At 47.4% G+C, this 17,962-nt stretch overlaps 1 protein-coding gene across 2 annotated transcripts in view; it reads right to left on the bottom strand.

Annotated features, from left to right (window-relative positions):
* Positions 1-17,962, bottom strand: part of GATAD1 (GATA zinc finger domain containing 1) — a 164,766-nt gene that overhangs the window by 128,408 nt on the left and 18,396 nt on the right. For both annotated transcript variants that reach the window (XM_069648435.1, XM_069648436.1), the window contains exon 4: positions 5,719-5,778. In XM_069648435.1, the coding sequence (XP_069504536.1) occupies positions 5,719-5,778 (60 nt within the window). The remainder of the gene's footprint in view (positions 1-5,718; positions 5,779-17,962) is intronic.

Below are 17,962 nucleotides of genomic sequence, written 5' to 3'. Positions count from 1 at the left end.
TCGGTCGTCGGGAAAAGTGGTGAGACGGTTCAGCAGGGCTCCACCGGGTGGTGTCGTCGAAGCAGGTCGGCTCAGCTCTTCCCTCGTCGGATTCTTGGTCCTGTGGCGACTTCTAAAGTTCCAGTCCCCAAAGCCCTGCAGCAAACCCCCATTCACCCAGCCTAGCTGTCACTCAAACATGCTAAGTGGTGAGCCGGCCGGCTCACCACTTGGGCCAATCAGGACGGAGTGCGACTTGAGTTACCAAGGTAACTCAGTCCAGGGTGCCTAAATCCCCCTCCACCCCTCCTAAGTACCCCAGACAGAGTGGCACCACTTTGGAGGGCTTCTGTGGAGAAGCCCGCCAAAAAGTGGAACAAAGGGCTCCACTTTGGGTCAGAGTTACAGAGGCGAACGCCAACGCCATTTTAGAATCAAGTTTTGGCAAAAAGTCCCAACCGGAGTCATAATAATAAATATATAAACCGGCGGTATGTTTAAGGCTACCGTAAATAAATAATTAAATGTGTTAGCCTAAAACAATGGGAAATCCCATAGGAAAATATTCGCGGTTGAATATAAAACGTAGTTTCCACTGCCACCAGCCAAAACTCGATCAGGGGGGACGGAGACGTGCCCCCTCGACTAACAGACCCTGGGGCAATCGAATTGCCCCAGCCAGTACGTCCACAATATGATGGTTTGTACTGGTTCTGTTCAGGATTCAAGACTAGCAAAGTCTTTGGTGACTTTACATGCCCTGGGAGACAGTAGTCAGTCCCAGGGTATGGAGTCTATGTTGGGGAGTCCCTAGGACACCCCTGGGTCACGGCACAGAGGGTGCTGTGTAACCCACATCACAAAAATACATGAGGCCCTATGGAGTAAAAGACCCCATAGCCCATTCAACACAAGGTTTAACCAAGAAAACACACTTCAACATGTCCAAGAGTGAGGGTAAAAGAGTCTCACTCTTGGCAGGAGAAAAAAAAGAAGCCCCAGAAATCCAGCAAAGCTGCTGGGGGACTCACTAGGTAGGGAAATTCAGCCTAAACAGAGAATTCTCCCTAACACCGGACACTCTGGAGCCAGAGGGGGATTTCAGCATTGAAGTCCGCCAAAGGCAAAATAAACAAAGGGGTTCAACCTGGTTTGGCACGCAGAGTAAAATCTGAGAAAGAGCTCACAAGCAAGAAATGGCGAAAAAAGAAGACCAGTGCCATTTTGACAAAAATGGGCACCAATGAGTGCACTACTGCAGCTGAGGATTCAGCCTGCGGTAGAAATGCGCAATGGTAGGAAAATTAAACCACTGCCATGAGCCATTACAAGTAGTGAGGGTAACATAAAAAATGTTACATGGTAAGTAGGAAAAGGGGCTAATGAGTAACCCATCAGTACTTCCACATAAGATAGGGTGTACTGGACCTTCACAGGAAAAACACATAAGTAAAGTCAATTTCACTTTACTACTCTTGGGAACAATAGTTCACCCCCAAGAGTAGGTATGTAAACCTTATGAAAAATCCAAAGGACTTCTCTGTGACACTGCACTGAAGGTGCTCTGTGTCACAATACAAAAAGGTAGATGCCTATGGAGTTTGTCAGTCTCCAAAAACAAAGAAACACAGACCAAATCACATCAAAAATGCATGAGAGTGAGAAAAAAGTTCTCACTCCCGGATAAAAATGTAAAGTCCTAAAGTCCAGCAAAAGAGCTGGTGGTCTCTACGGTTGAAGGGAATTAGCACAGAAATGACAATTCTCCCTAATAATGCCAGACCGGTCTATGTGGATGTGAAGTTTGCAAGCGGCAACACTGTAAAACGAGCGCTGGAACGAACATTGTTAAACACGTGTGATGAAAGACGCTAGTGAAGCTAAATTGCTGGTGAATATTTGACATTAGAAGGAAAGATACGGTACCTTAGACAGAGTGGCCCGGCACTGTGAATGGGCTCAGTCGTGCTAAAAACGTGAGGAAGGGAAGCCAACTGCACAACTATCCCGACATATCATTTCCTGAACACCTTCCGTTTGCATACATAGTTATCCCACACCATTTTGTATTTAGAAGTATGTATTGGCAATAAGTTTATTAGTATAGGTCCTTTTATTTTGACAGACTCCACTAGGAATGCATTATTATTTGATGGTCGTATCTTGCTCTGAACGTTAGATTTAGGTTTAGATAGGCGTTCTACCTACCCATTGAAGTTCAATAAACACCCTTGAACTATGATCACTTGTGTCTGTCTTCACTGTTTGATACCATGCCTTCCTTACGTGGGCATATAACAAAAACAACACCTACAGGCCGTAACTCCTCATATGCCTTTCTTTGATATATGTCCTCTAATGCAATAGTTTCGGCTTATAGATGTTGCAGGCGACACCTAACAGCCCAAACTAAAAAACAAGTGGCATTTTTCCCCCCCAAGGCAAACCTACAACATTACCAAGTAGATCTTGCAGAGGATGGTTCGATAGAAACAAACCTAATCACATAAACAAAACCTGGTCTATGCCTAAAGTCGGATGTCGCCTATTATCAAAATTCACCCATTGGAAGACATTGTTCTACAATTATTTTTGTAACTTGCGGTTCAGAGAGGCTAGGTCTGAGTCGTACCCGGTGTGGCGCTTGGAGGCAGGCTTCAAGCGGATCCTCATGTCACGGGCAAGGATGTCCAGGGTGTTGGTGATAGAGAGGTGAAAATTAGCAACTGCAGAGTCAGTGTGGGAGTCCGTGGCAGGAGTGGGAGGGGGAACGAAAGTGGCAGCAAAAGTTGCAACTGACACTCGCTACATTGGTCGAATGAAGGAGAAGGAGACTGGCAGTCTGAGGCTTAGTTGAGATCCACGTGAGAGGACAGGAGAGCATGGTAAAACCTGGAGAGAGGTGTGGTGAGAGGTTTGGAGATGGGGAGGTCTGCTGAGAGGAGAGCATCCAAGGTATGTCTGGCCGAATGGGTTGGTCCGGAGGGATGAATAATGAGGGAAAGAAAGTCAGAGGCTGCGGAAGAGTCCAGGGGTGGAATCAGGAAAGTCAACCGAATATTGAAGTCTCTGAGGAGGAAAAGTTTGAGGTGGAGGCAAGAAGAAAAGAGGTGAGGTCAGACCACTCCAAGAGGAATAGGCAGACCGGACCAGGTGCCCTGTAGATGGTAGCGAGAGTCAACTAGAGGGTTGGAGAGACAACAAGCCTGCAGACAAGGCATTCGAAGGAAGAGTAGGTCTGAGTGGGAACGATAGTAGAAGGGATCCATTCAGGGATGATCAAGGCCACTACGCCTGCATACCGGTTAGGCCAGGGCTTAGAGAGGATCTTGTAGCCCTCAGGGAGGAGTGTGTCAAAAGCAGTGACAGAGCTGGCAGTGAACCACATGTCAGTGAGAGCGTCAAGGTCGAAGTCTTCAAGAAGGAGACAGATATCAGAGGAGTGTTGAACAGCAGAGCGAGAGTTGAGAGTAGCTATGTGAAGCAGGTTGCCACCTTTGATGGTCTTACGAAGAGGGGTACAGGGATATGGTATGCTCGTCGGTGGTGGTGAAGGAGCAAGAGGGGTGGCAAATGGAGGGGTGGCAGGAGAAGGGAGGAAGTTATTGAGAGATGGAAGACACCTATCAAGAAGGAGGAGGTTGGCCTGAGAGCCCTGGGCCATGGCATTGCCATTCTGATAGACATTAATGATGCACCTAGAGGATGAGAAGCCTGCCAAGAGTAATTCACATTTGGTGCTACCATTAATGGGCTACAAAGAGAAAGGGGAGAGGACAGAGACCATGTGGTAGTCCATAGGATACGGAGCGACAAAGATTATATCTGTGACAGTCTGTCTGGAAAAAGCATTGACGTAGGTGTCAGCGATGGGGAGGCCTGGATTGGGGACCAGGAGATCTTTTTTTAACTTTATCCTTCCATGCTTCAAGAAAGAGGTAGGATAGGTGATAGAGTAGCAGTAAGAGTGAATAGGAGAGATGGAGAGCACCATGGAGGGAGAGAGCAGAAAAATGGAAAGGGACAGAGAAACTGCACAATGCACGACAAACTCACCAGCCAGCCTAGCAGTACGACAGTTGCAGACAAGTCGGGTGCACGAGACGGCCCATGTCGCCGACTCTTGCCAGTCAGTTCAAAAGTGCCGGGTTTATCCACTGCTTGAACTTCTGCTTTAAAAAGGTGTGCACACTGAATCTATTCTGTAGTCCAGAGCCTAGAATTCAAATTTTATTTTGTTTTCTTTTTCTATTGGGGTGCTTGTTGCTCCGGGCAATAAAAGGAGATACCCCTGGTCAGAGGGGGTCTTGCAGATATCTCACTGCAAACGCAACACTATGTCCCTTTAAGTGTCTGCGTGGTATCCTGCCCATTTCGGCAAAATCTTGCTGGTTATTGTCCACCTGTGCAGCATTAGAGAGAATGATGCAGCTACGAGACTGCTGTTTTGGATAAGGAGACTACAGCAACTGTATTAACACTGGGTTGGCTCCAGACTCCACAAGAGCTCTTGCAACAGGCTTGTGTTTTGAGATGTTACTCAATATGCCTAATGCCACAGACTTCAGCGTCAACCCCTTACTTTTTAGTAGTTCTACTAACCATAGGATCATTCCTTGATATACTTGGCGTTGCTTCTTGCGCCCAGTCCATGCTCTCCGGGCATCTCTAGATCTTACAGCTTCTCCATTCAGAGTGCTGGGTTTCGCTGGTGCCCCAGCGGTATACCGCCTCTCCTCTCGGCCTGCTGCCAGCCTCCAGCCTCCAATTCGCCGACTTTCGCAATCTTCCAGCATTTATGTTTAGTTTTCCAATTCAAAGTGAAACCTTAATAAATGTTCCTAAATATCAAGGGCCCCCGCCTGCCGCGAGCCTCCTCTGAGCTGCAATCACCAATGGAACTCCGCCGGGGATGTCCCCCAGTGGCACAGACTGCTGGATTGCCGGATTGGAGCTCCACTCCTTCAGAGGGCCAGCCGCTTCGACTTCAGCAACTTCCGAGCCCTTACAGCTTTTATGCTCAGGTAGTTTAATATTTCAGAGTGAGGTCTGAGTAACAGATCTTTAATGCCTGGGACAACAACTATTTTAGGAGCTGATGCACTGCTCCTACCCGGCACCACTGGGTGGACTCCCGGGCAGAGCCCCCGCTGCCGTGAGCTTCCTTGATGTCGCATTCCCCACTGGAGTATAGACCTCCGAAAAATTGCTTTTCATTTGTAACTAATGTTTAACCTTCACTATGGAGTCTTACAAGTCTGATACATGGGGTGCAGAGGCTGGGCCCTGGCACGCAGGTATTCCTTTCCCAGACATGCTAGCTTTTTAGAGCCTATTTGCACTTAACATGCTCATTATATTTATCACAACCTTTAAAGAACTGTACAATATCAAACTCACATTGACATACAAATGTTTGAACATTGGTACAAAGCCATGACTTAAGTCTCAGACAAGAACAGATATTTTCAAAACTCGACCATCACTCATTCTTCCAAAGTGGCACGCATTCCTTCACAATTGTGGCAATGGCGATTAACCTTCACCTAGTCTGTAATTATGGACAAACATTTAGTAGTGTGCAGTGTTTCAATCGCACGCTGGATATGAAGAGAACAATTGCAGGTGCTTGATAATGGCTTAAATCAGTCCGAATTCTAAACGCCATCATATGTTGCCCTAGCTTAACTTTATTATATCATTAATGATATACTATAGAATTTTGGAAATGATTCTTACCTTATGAAAGAGGGATTCAGAAGTAATAATGGTGGACACAGCCTCAGGAGCTTTGATAGGCTACAAAGTTAAAAGAAACAATAATAAAAATAACATGTAGTAAGATGATTTTATCCTAACAATAAGTCACATATTTACATAATGTACAGGAAAGTTAGTGAAAGAAATTAACACATGAAATGTGCCAACAGGGCGCTCTATCATGAACAAAGTCTTCATTTTATTTAAGACACAGAGACGGATATTAGTTTGTTTTTTTACCATGATGACTAAAACCTCAGCAGCAAATTGAAGACAACAAATTTGAATCGATCTGTGGAAGGTGAAGACAATGGGCCCTGTAAAGACTGGAGGGGGGTGTCTGTACTTCTGCTCTCTATATGGTAGAGGAGAGGCACAGAGGACCCCAGCCAAGATTCTCTATTTGGTAGCTATGGTTGAGCAATCAAGGCCTAGCTTCTCGGGAGGTGATGCAGACTGGTTCTTAAGTACTTTGTAGTCCCCAAGCCCCCACAAAGGAATGTCCGCACACTGTATCGGTTAAAACACAGTATTTATATAATTCATATTCAAGGTTATATACAATATCACAATAACTTACTTTGTACTCAGTTATCTATAATGGCAAATATACAGTTCTACGTGGTACCACAATTACTATTAGATCTCTTTAAAGTGCATTAACTGTACGGTTAAATGGCACATAAATGAGTTTGTAACGGGAACCAACAATAGAGGTAAGAGGAAAGCAGTTGGTGAGAACAATTGGCAGAAATACTGGTCACTACCGTTAAACACAGTTCTGTGTGGAGATCCCCACCTGGGCAACCTGTAGAATAAAGATACAAGCCCAGTCCATATATTGTTCACAAGAGACTTCCCAATAGTTCTGCAACCCCAAAATACCTGGCTTAGCATTCCTCGTCTGGGAATCAACGGCCCTTCTTGAGTGTCCTCCCTTTAAGGCAGAAGTCACGGGTCGTTGAACGTCCGACGGAAAACAGGGTGAGCTACGACGGTGAAGTGGCAGCTTTGATACTAGCGGTGCTCGTTGACGGGGAAGCGTAAACATCCTGCAAGGAAGAGGCGTGCGGGGCACCTTGATGTCGATAGTTCTGGACCGCAAAGAGTTGGAAGAACTGTGGCCTAGCAAGGGCGTCGAGTTGTCGGCGTCTCTGTGGTATTTGGGTGGCGGGAAACCCACCGGCAGATGATCCTCGGCGCGTCGACGGTCAGGCCTTCTCCAGCAGGATACAGCGGCGACTGTGTGGACGAGAGCGTCCGTGGATTTGAAAGTTCTTAGGCAAACGGGAGCATGGCGGATCCAGTCGGCGACGGCGGTCGTCGACTGTGGCGGACCACAGTCCGGGCGCTTCTCTTTGGGATTCTGCTGCAGTCCCCGTCTCAGGTCGGCAGCCTGTCGAAGGTCTGTCTACCAGAGAGCTTTGGCAAAGATCAGCTGTGCACGATGGTCCCTCATAGCTCGGGAAGAGGGCGCCTTACCAGGTCCTCTCTGGGTCAGTCCTTGGAGACACAGCAGCTTTCAGGATTGTGAAGGAGAGCAACAGCAATCCTTCTCGTCCAGCAGGGCTTCAAGGTTAAGCTTCAGTTACTCCAGTTACTCGTCGTAGTGGACTTCAGCTTCTGAACACGATTCCTAGCAGCCAGAGGTCCCCAGATATACTGTTGATCTCCCATTCATTCCACTGGGTCATACTCAAGCATCCAATCACGGCGAAAGGCATTCATGCAGACAGGCAGCCAATCAGGCACACAGTGCATTCAGGCCATTCACTTCTATCCAGACACTCACAACAAGTTATGTGTATTGGGACAAGTCCCCAGCCATTCAACACTCCACAATGCAATCACACCGGTTTCGGGCAGGGCTGTCTCAGTCATTGTGTCAAACACCAGATACTAGACACCCACAACATAGAATGCGTATTCATCACACACTCCATTCACCCAGGTCCCACCCCACAACATACGGTCTTTGGGAAGGCTCCAGCCAGTCTGGTCGGCACTTCCCCACACTACATATATGGAACTTCCACCCAACAGCCAGTCAGGGGGAAGGGACAGAGTCAGGGCTTCCCGGGACTTCGGGAAGATCAAGGTAACAGGCGACGGAAGGCAAGAGCCCACAGGGGCCATTTTGTCTCCATCAGGAATCTACTGATTCCAATGACAGGGCCTCGGCATCCCCAAAATGGAGGATACTCGGGGCACCAGTCAATTTAGCACGGAGCTGCCACCAGCCCGTAACATGCTCTGTGGGCCTCCTACAGGTGCCCAAAAACATACACTAGGGGCACAGGGTTGCACCCCTACCCATGGGTGCCATAAGGGTATCCCATGCGTCCGTTCACCAAAACCAAAGGAGGGAGCTGCACCACCAGGAGTCCTACACTAACTCCTGCACGGAAAACACAACAGAACACACGATAAAAAGCAGTAAAGGACAAGGAAAAGTGTCCCTCCGATGCATTTCCAGCATCACAGGCCCTGATGGGCAAAAATGCCAAGGTAGAGTGAGGTCAGAGATGGCACTCATCCTGCCCTATTAGCATACTAAGAAAGGGGAAGTGGGGGTTTTGTGTTTTATTTTCTTCTCTCAACTCGAATGTTCATGCCCTTAGGGTAATGACGGTAGACTGTAGGAAGTCCCCCACCGCTAATCTGTCCTTCCCATATCCTCCTGCACATTGTGTACAATTTATAGATGCAAGCAAAAGAGGAAAACAAGAGAGAAACAAAGGCAGAGAGAGTAAGAGAGAATGCATGTGGGGTCAGCAAAAAGAGTGAGGGATTGACGGGACTGTGTTTAAATGTCATTTGTCTGCAGAGGGGAGTTGGAGGAAGGTGGCCATGTTGTACCTTTTTCGGTTCTATTATGAAATGTTATGCTAGGTCTCTGTGGTGAAATGACTACTTCGCTGCAGGAATAGAGGAATGAGTAGGATCAGTCCTACACTAGTACTGAACCAGCAGTGATCCAAGGTGAAACAGGCACGGCCCAAAAAGGTATACCTCCTTCGCTCTGTGAGGTAGCGCAGGCCGAAGGCAGGCTATACTTTTCAGGAGGGGCTTGAAGTGATTAGCAGTCCAAATAAAACAGAGTATAATATCGGTCCACTCCAGTCTCAAGGCAAAACGTAAAGTAATAAACATCTCATGTAAAGATATGTTAGATGTCAATATTAAACAGAATGGTTGTAAAAAGTCAATAATACTGAATGTATACCTTAGGCAGATAAAGGAAGCTGTTGAACTTTTTAATACCATGTTAGGAAAGATTATGGAAAAAATAGATTTGGGAATCTGAATCCTCTTGGTCTTCTGACTTGGCATTTGAAGATGAATATTGGGGAAATCCTGATTTGTATTCTAAAGCAACTATAGAACATTACCTATTGGCAGACATAATCGCTAACATTATTGGCTTTTACGGCTTTAGGTCATTCATGTAAAGTGCGACTGTCCAGCACATCCTACGTTTAGGACCAATGTAGTACAAACTCCTATGTTTTAGTATCTCTTGAATCGTGGAATATAATAACTCGCTGAAAGCTATTGAGCAAGTTGAGCGTGACCACCATCTACTAAGACTTATATTTGAACTTTTACGAACCCTTCATCCCCTTGGCTACTATTACTGATACTGCCATGCAGCAACAAACATCTAAGCACAAAACTCTGAAAAAGTCAATGCTGGATAAGGGTTTAATTTTGCCTGTTCTTTATAGTGACCTATAACTTCTTTTTTTGTTCTTTTTTTTTTTTGACAGGCGTTTTGCAGAACAACAATACAAAATTCCAAACAGTCAATGACAATTCCACCATCTTTTCACAACATTGATCATTTTTTAAGTCACTCGGCAGGAGAAGGCTATTACAAGCAGATGAGGCTACTTCTTTCTCGCTTCCTTACCTAGACCCCAAAACCCCTTTCCAGGACAGTTTGCTACACAGGTCATTAGAGTAAAACTTTGAGCCGACTGCTCGGGAGTCCTATTTACAAGGAAGTTCTTATATACTGCCCAAATGTTCAGCGTCTGATTAGATTTCGGGGCCATGACTCATCCGTCCATTACATAACAAAAAACAATATCTTTTCACCATATATCCATTGGGAGCGGGCCCTTCCCTTAGGCCCTAGCTATGCACCTTTTTGCACGGAGGAGCAAGAGGCCAGTCAGTCTTCTGGCTGGCGAGAGAAAATATTTTGAAAAGCCCCATATCACAGGGTCCACTTCAACCTCCATCCCCTACATCTCCCACATCCCCTCAAACACTTTCTGCCAAAAACCATAAATACCCTCTAGACCAAGTACTAAAAGTCTGGCGGTCCTTGGTCACATCTTTCACCTTCCACACTAGCCTCTGGGTAATACGTGTGCAATTTAGCAGGGGAAAGGTACATTTGATACAAGTATTTAAAATGTATTAGCTTAAAATGACAATCAATACACTTCTGGTTTGTGTGCAAATATACTTCCATTCCTCATCTGGAATACTATATGCTATGATGTGGCATTTATAACGTCCCTGTACACAAATGTTTCTAGGTGCGACAAGACAAGTAGGGGGGAAACAAGGGAGGACAAAATAAGGATCTTACTGGGCCTTGTGTCATTCAGATCATGCAAGTGCAGGGAATAATGGAAGGGGAGAAGTGCCAGGGGTAGGGGAAGAGGGAAGTGCAGTTAACTCACAAGTGCAGGCAGCGGGTGGCTCATACGTGCAGAGAGAAGGGACTGTAGGGTTGCAGATACAGACCCTTAAGTGCTGGGGAGCCCAGAGGCAGTGCAAGGGCACATACATAAGCAACCTTTCCCCAGAGTTTCTTTGATCTAGCCACATACCCTTCTTTATTCTCATCCATGAGTTTACCATATATCGTCGACACCAAGACACTTTCTCCTTTTCATACTATGATATCTTGCAGTAGGCCATTAACAGGAGGTTCCACTGGGAACATTTGTGTATGAGCGCGATACAAATAAAATTAAATAAAAATATCATAACAAATTAAATAACTTTCAGGTAATGTTTTATTTGAAAGTACAGAAATATATCGAATGCCGAGGTCCCACCCCGTGCCCTCCACTCATTAAGTGTTTAGAACTGACCATCCTAAAAAAAGATCTGCAACCCTGTCCATCCCCATCTTGGCCATGGCTTGCAAAATATAGTTCAGCTCACGGGAAACATACAGCCGGCATCAAGGGCAAATAAAGGGGTGGTAGCTCGGATTTGAATACCAGATTCTTCCAAGCCCAGCAAGTGGTAGCCACTGCATTTAGCTTTCCAGGATCATGCTTCATTCCTTTTAAAACAACAGAGCCGGGGCTGCAATCGCTCTCTCTATCTGAACATTCAGTCTATCTGGTTTCCTTGTATGCCAGAATGTCAAGAATTGAGCCTGAGCGGCCAGATCGCAAGATTCCAGGTCCAGCAATGAGAGTCTTCCCGGATTAAGGGGCAATGCGAGCGTATTGCAGCAGACCCGTACCGGCCCCCCTGCCCATATAAAGCCTCTGATAATACTCTCGAGTTCCTTGAAAAAATTGAAGGACAGCACTATTGGGGCATTAATACAGCAGTCGGGGAGTGTAACCATTTTGATATGGATACCCTGCTTGCCAATGAGAGGGGCAGACCCTTCCATCCACTCAGCGCTTGTTGGGTTTTGGTCAGCATATTTGCATAATGAGGACCTCTGGGCTTCGACACCCCAATGTATCAGGATTGACCCAAGGTCATCCTCAAACTTGCCTGTGCCTTCATTAAGCGGGTTCAGGATCGATTAACTGACATTGATCCTTAACCCCAAGAATGCTCAGAATCCCCAAACCTTCTCCATAATTGGTGCAAGTTTAACCCGACAACTTTTAACAAATAGCATCATATCATCAACATACTTTGGAATGACAAGCATATGCTTATAAAGTTGAAGTCAGTGATGTTGGTGCCTCTATTGGTTTAGAGTGGCTAATGGTTCTAAAGGCAGACTTAAAAGCAATGGGGAGGGGGGCGTGGCCAGCCGTGGCCAGCCGAGGACGCCATCGGATGCCTCCTCGGTGAGCTCCGTGACTCCTGTCCCTTCCAGAGGCCCCTAAACCCCCTAAAAGGTTTAACCCGACCTAAGCAATATCCTTGCGGGCATCAGAAGAACGTGTGAGCAGATGGTGTGATTTGGGTGAACATCGGAGCCCATACGACAGAGAAATTTGAAGTTAAAAAACCCAACGCTCTCAGACAAAATGGCAGACGGGATCGGGGGATCTCCCTGTGGCACCTACGAACGCGGCTGCTGCCCGTAAACAAGGACTTGGCTGTAAGGTGAATTCGGCCAAGCGAGCTCCCAAAGGCGCCAGGGGTACCCGCCTTTGAATTGCCCTGATAGGAGCGTAGAACTCCAATGCTGGACCAGAGGCAGAGGTGCCACATTGCACGCGCCTTTCCGACCCCATGCCTTTGCGGATCATCCTCTCACCGTCAGATCTGGAGGAGTGTCCACAGCCGGGGAGCAGGTAAGGAGGCTGTGGGGGTGGCGACAGCCGGTGGGATGACAGCTGTAGCCGCACTACTCAGGATATACTAAGCGTCCGCCCGCATGGCCGGTGTGAACCCCGGCCCTTTTCGAAGGGGGCCACAGAGGCGCGCAGACATTGGCGAGGTGTGCAACGGCCCGAGCGGTCTGGCGCTGCAGGAGGGACCTAGGGCGCCGGCCGCCACCTAATACATATACGGATATTGCAGAGTGAAGCCTCCTTTCGCCCCCCGAGCCTCGTGGGTTGCCTCCCTACCTGGACTGGGGGTGCGTCTCTAGCTGGGGAGCGTGTGGAACAATGGGGAGGGGAGGCAAGATGGAGTGAAGAGGAGAACAGTGAATACTTTGCCCAGGATCCATTTGGGGGCCACCTGTGATCCCAGCATGGGACTCAACCACCCTGTATAACGCAGGGCGGTCCTTAAGAGGCTGTGGCATTGGCACGAAACAAAGCGGTCGGCATGCGCCTATACTACGGCAGGGGCCCAAAGAAACGGGAGCTACATGAGGTACGTGGGAGCAGCGTGGCATCAGCGCAGCACGACAAAGTCAGAAACGCAACCAAATGCAAGCAATGGCCCAGGTACATACCTCTCCCCCAGAGGGGTCAGGAAACTTCGAAGACCCACCTATCCGAAAATCGTATCTACTAGAAATGCTACAAGAGCTCAAGAAAGACATTAAAGACAGCGCAAGTAACCTAGCCAAATCCATCTCTGATCTCAAGAAAGGAGTCCTGGTGGTCGAAAAAAGGACCGATGAGGTTGAAACGGTGGTAACGGAACAAGGCCACGAACACGACATCTTGGCGAACAGAGTGCACGAGCTGGAACAGCAAATGGAGCACGTGCAGAATAAACAGGAAGATGCTGAAAACCGATCTAGACGAAATAACATTCGGATTCGTGGAATCCCGAAGGTGATAAAGGACTCTGACCTACAACAATATGTGATAGATCTGTTTCGACACATCCTGGACACGGGAGAGAACAAAGAAATCACGCTATACCGGACGCACAGGATTTACTCCGCATATCAGCTCAAAAAGAATCTAACTCACAATGTACTAATCCGGATACATCTGTTTCAACTGAAAGAGGACATCATGCGGGCTGCTCGTAAGAAGGAACCTATTAGCTTCCGATCTACATCAATCCAGCTGTTTCAAGATTTAGCCCAAACTACACTCAGCAGGAGAAAACAGCTGAGGGTAGTTACGGACTGGTTGAGAGCCAGGGATGTGCGATACTGATGGGGATACCCGACATGCCTTCGTTTTGAATGGAAAGGCCAGAGGTTCACTGTTTCCAAGGAGGAAGACATGGCATAGCTCATGCAGGAGGAGGAAGGAGGCAACTCCACCGATAGCCCTGTCCCGAAATGAAGAGAAGGAACGTGGACCTGAAAGAGACCGCTGGAGACTAGGACATCCTCGTCTGCGAGGGCGCAACAAAGAACCCAAACCCACAGACCCCACTTGAACAAATGTTGAATGCCCGGAAGACCGGGACAAGCTCATCAGAATTGGTAAAAAGGGGTCGAAAGTAATGAAAAGGGAGAAGCCTAAATCTGGAGCTTAACCTCAGGCGAGGTTGGGCACATAAGAAACAAACATAAAAGCCATTGGGCGAAGGAAATAGGGCGGGTAAACGGGGAAGGGGGGAGGAAATCAGATCCCAAATCTCCTGGGTAAATAATGAACCCGGTGATTCACTGATGACACCACAGTGAGAACATTATGGGGAAGTTCAAATTTAAGAGTTGGGGGGGAGGGAGGGAGCTACGTTTTCTTGGGTGAAGAGGTACATGGCACACACACAATATCTAAAAGAGTTCACAGGCTGGAATGCATGGAGGGGGACAAGTGGCTAAAGTACAATAATGACTGATTTAACATTTGTTTCGTTAAATGTTCAGGGCCTCACCTCCCCAATCAAGCAGAAATCTATGATAACTAGGTTGCGAGATATGCATGCTTTGCTGGTATGGTTGCAAGAAACACACTTACTCCCGGAAGATGAACACAGGCCGAGACATAGAGCCTTCCCCACGCAGATTCTAGCCTCCACCAGGACTAAAAAGTGGGGAGTGGGCATCTTATTGGCAAAGGGTATCGGTTTCGAGAAACGATTTATAAACAAAGACCCGGAAGGTCACCGTTTGATATTGGGGGGAAACCGATGGGCCAACTGGTTTCATTGGTCTCAATTTATGCCCATAATGTGAAACAGGACCACTTCCTACTGAGTCTACTGCCCTAAATTGCACAATGGGGAAAAGGACACATTTTTATTGGAGGCGATTTTAACGGGGTGATGGACGCCGCAATGAACAAAACTCTCCCAGCCACCCCCAGTGACCACATATTTAGACAAGCCCTGGCTACATTTTTAAGGGAACTACACATATTAGAAACATGGCGATTCTTTAACCCACGAGATAGGGCCTACACCCACTATTCAGCAGTACACAGGGGTCATACCCGTATCGACATGGTCCTCATCTCAGAAACAATGGTCCCGCAAGTCACAGGCCTAGAAATTGGAGTGCAATACCCATCAGACCACGCTCCGGTACTCCTGAAACTAGAACCAAGCCATCCACAGCAGCAACCCTACAAACCATGGCGATTAAATGAGATAATATTGAAAGACCTAATGGTAAGAATAGGCATAGAGCATGCCTTACAGAACTACTTCTGGGAAAATGTGACAATGGGAGTTGATTGGTCGACCATCTGGGATGCCAGCAAAGCTGTAGTAAGGGGGGAGTTTATTGCGCAGACATCAAATTATATCAAGAGTCGTGAGAGGGTGAGGCGGGACATGGAAGCCAATGTATCCAGGGCTGAGGTGGAATATAAAGATAGAGGCTCACAGAAAGCGTGGCACGAATTAAAAAGGGTCAGGGTGGTCTTAGTAACCCACTTAGCAGATGATGCAGCACGCCTTCTCGTACAAATGAAACAATTTTACTATATAAATGGGGGTAAGTCTAACCGATTCCTTGCTGCTAAACGGAGGCAACAGAAGCTCCAGAATCGTATAATTCAACTCCGAAATGAAGATGTGGATCTAGTGAGGGGGGAGAAAGAAATAGAAGAGGCCATGCTCTCATATTTCATCAATAACCTGAAAGGGGGAAGGGGAGGCACAGATAGCATTACCGCAAATTACCGATACAGACAGGCAAAGGGTGGAAGCTCCCATAATGGAGGAAGAAGTGGGGGAGGCGATAGGTGCACTAAAAGGACACAAAACCCTGGGCCCATATGGGTTAAGCAATGCGTATTACAAAACATTTAAGACCATCTTAATAGGCCCCCTAACAAACCTATTTAACTTCATTAAGGACACAGGGCGAGTCTCCGGAGACATGAGCCCAGCAACTACAGTGCTATTGTTGAAACCAGATAGGGACCCAACGGACTGTGCGAGTTATCGCCCTATCGCCTTATTAAACGGGGATGCAAAAATCTATTCCATGTTATTGGCGCGGAGGTTGGCAGTGATACTTCCGGAGATAATTCACTCAGATCAGGCGGGCTTTGTGAATGGGCGGCACACCTACGACAATATCCGCAGAGCCACAGACACAATAGACTGGGGACGAAGGACGAGCCAGAGGTTCTCGGTGGTGGCACTGGACACCTCCAGAGCCTTTGATAGCTTACACTGGGGATTTCTACGGCTAACCTTTGAAAGATTCGGGTGTGGACCGGTCTTCGCTAGCATGGTAATGGCCAATTTTGCACACCCATCCACATGATTAATGATCAATTGGCGACTTACAGGGAGTATCCCCATTCAGAAGGGCACAAGGCAGGGGTGTCCGTTGTCACCTCTGATCTTTGCTATGGAGCCATTTGCATGTAGAGCTCGTAACAATCCGGGAATCAAGGGGGTTGAAGCGGGCTCTGGGGATCTCAGAAGGTGGCTCTTAACGCGGATGATTTTCTTCTGTTTCTGAAGGACACCGAAAACTCCCTACCAGCGGCCATATCATTATTAGAGGAATTCGCGAAGGTCTCAGGATTTCATATTAATTACCCCAATTCCAAAGCTCTTAACATTATCGAAAGGGCAGAACAAATCTTGGAGTGGGAGAACCAAAACCCCCTGAAGTGGGAACACGAATCGGTAAAATACCTGGGAATACAACTGATCCCCAGATATGACAGACTATACGGGGCTAACATCCCGGACCTTCTGAAAACACTAGCAATGGACCTAAAACGCTGGGAGTTGCAGGAGCTGTCTTGGCTGGCACGGATTATAGCGGTTAAAATGACCCTACTTCCTAAGTTCTTGTATGTAGTAGGCGCCCTCCCAATACGTATCCTGGGCCCGGCCATCCAAACATTACAGAAGGAAGTGATGACCGTTATCAGGGGGTGGGGGGAGAGAGAAACCGAGAATTCCCAAAAAAGTACTATTCAGACCACAAGCCCTGGGGGGACTGGGAGTCCCAGAATTTCGTAGGTACTTGTGGGCAGCACAGATAGCACTGATGCTACAATGGTCATCTGGGGAAGATCGAAATCAATGGGTAAAATTAGAAAGTGAAGCAACCAAGACACCCCTGGGGAACCTAGGCTTCCTCGCCACACAACATAGAGATAAAAGGAGGCACACTGCTAGAATCAACTAAAGCTACCCTATGGTACTGGGATAAAGCACTGAGAAATAGAAAGATAAAGGTGGGGGGGGGGCGGGAGACCTCACACCGGTTGCCTATAACCCGGACTTCACCCCAGGGATGCAAGCCAATTTTTGGGTACATTGGGGGGGGGGCAGAGAACGAAACATGGTATTGAAAGATCTCTATACAGAGGGGGCACCCTTAACATTTGAAGGCTGTAAGGCCAAGTTTAATATACCGGAGCGGGAGCGATTTCACTATATCCAACTTAGGCATTGGGCTTCAAACGCAAGGGTAAGGGAAGGTGCAGTTAGGGACCCAATAGGATTGGAGCTAACGATACAAGAGGGCCAACTTCATAAGGGAATATCTAGACTGTATCGTCCAATGGGGGTGATGGACCCTGATGAGAACTTCTCATACATGCAGAGATGTGAGACGAATGTGGGGAGAGCAATCTCTGGGGAAACTTGGGGCCACATTTGGCATAGAACTGCTAAGAGCTCTAAATGTGCCTCAATCAAGGAAGCAGCGTACAAACTTTGCCTACGATGGTATATGACACCCGTACGTATGCACTCCATAAATCCAGAATATCCTGCATCCTGCTGGAGAAACTGTGGGCACCCTGGGGATCTCATTCACATGTGGTGGTCCTGCCCACTGGCAGAGATCTACTGGAAGGAGATCTTAAGTCATATTAAAGAAATAACAGGGGCGAGGCTTCCCTTCGACCCGCTTGTTGTGCTCCTGGGAGAGGCAGTCGAAGGATGTTACGCGAACTCAGTACCCACAGCTACGCTTATCACTCACATGTTGAGTGCAGCCAGAATTACTGTGGCGCAAGCGTGGAAGACAAAGCAAGGACCAATAGTAGCCATGTGGTGGGTGAGGTTGTGGGGAGTAATGGGCATGGAAAAGGTGACGGCATTAGCCCATGGCTCCTACTCAAAATATCTAAACACTTGGCTGCCATTACACGAGTTTACAGACGGTAAAGAACAGATGCATTTCAAACCTAGGCTGCTCCGTGCAATATCTGTC

Source organism: Ambystoma mexicanum, chromosome 2q, assembly GCF_040938575.1.
Source record: "Ambystoma mexicanum isolate Mex_15411 chromosome 2q, UKY_AmexF1_1, whole genome shotgun sequence".
Classification (NCBI taxonomy): domain Eukaryota; kingdom Metazoa; phylum Chordata; class Amphibia; order Caudata; family Ambystomatidae; genus Ambystoma; species Ambystoma mexicanum.
Note: the sequence above shows the minus strand (reverse complement) of the source record. Positions and strands in the feature narration are given on the sequence as shown.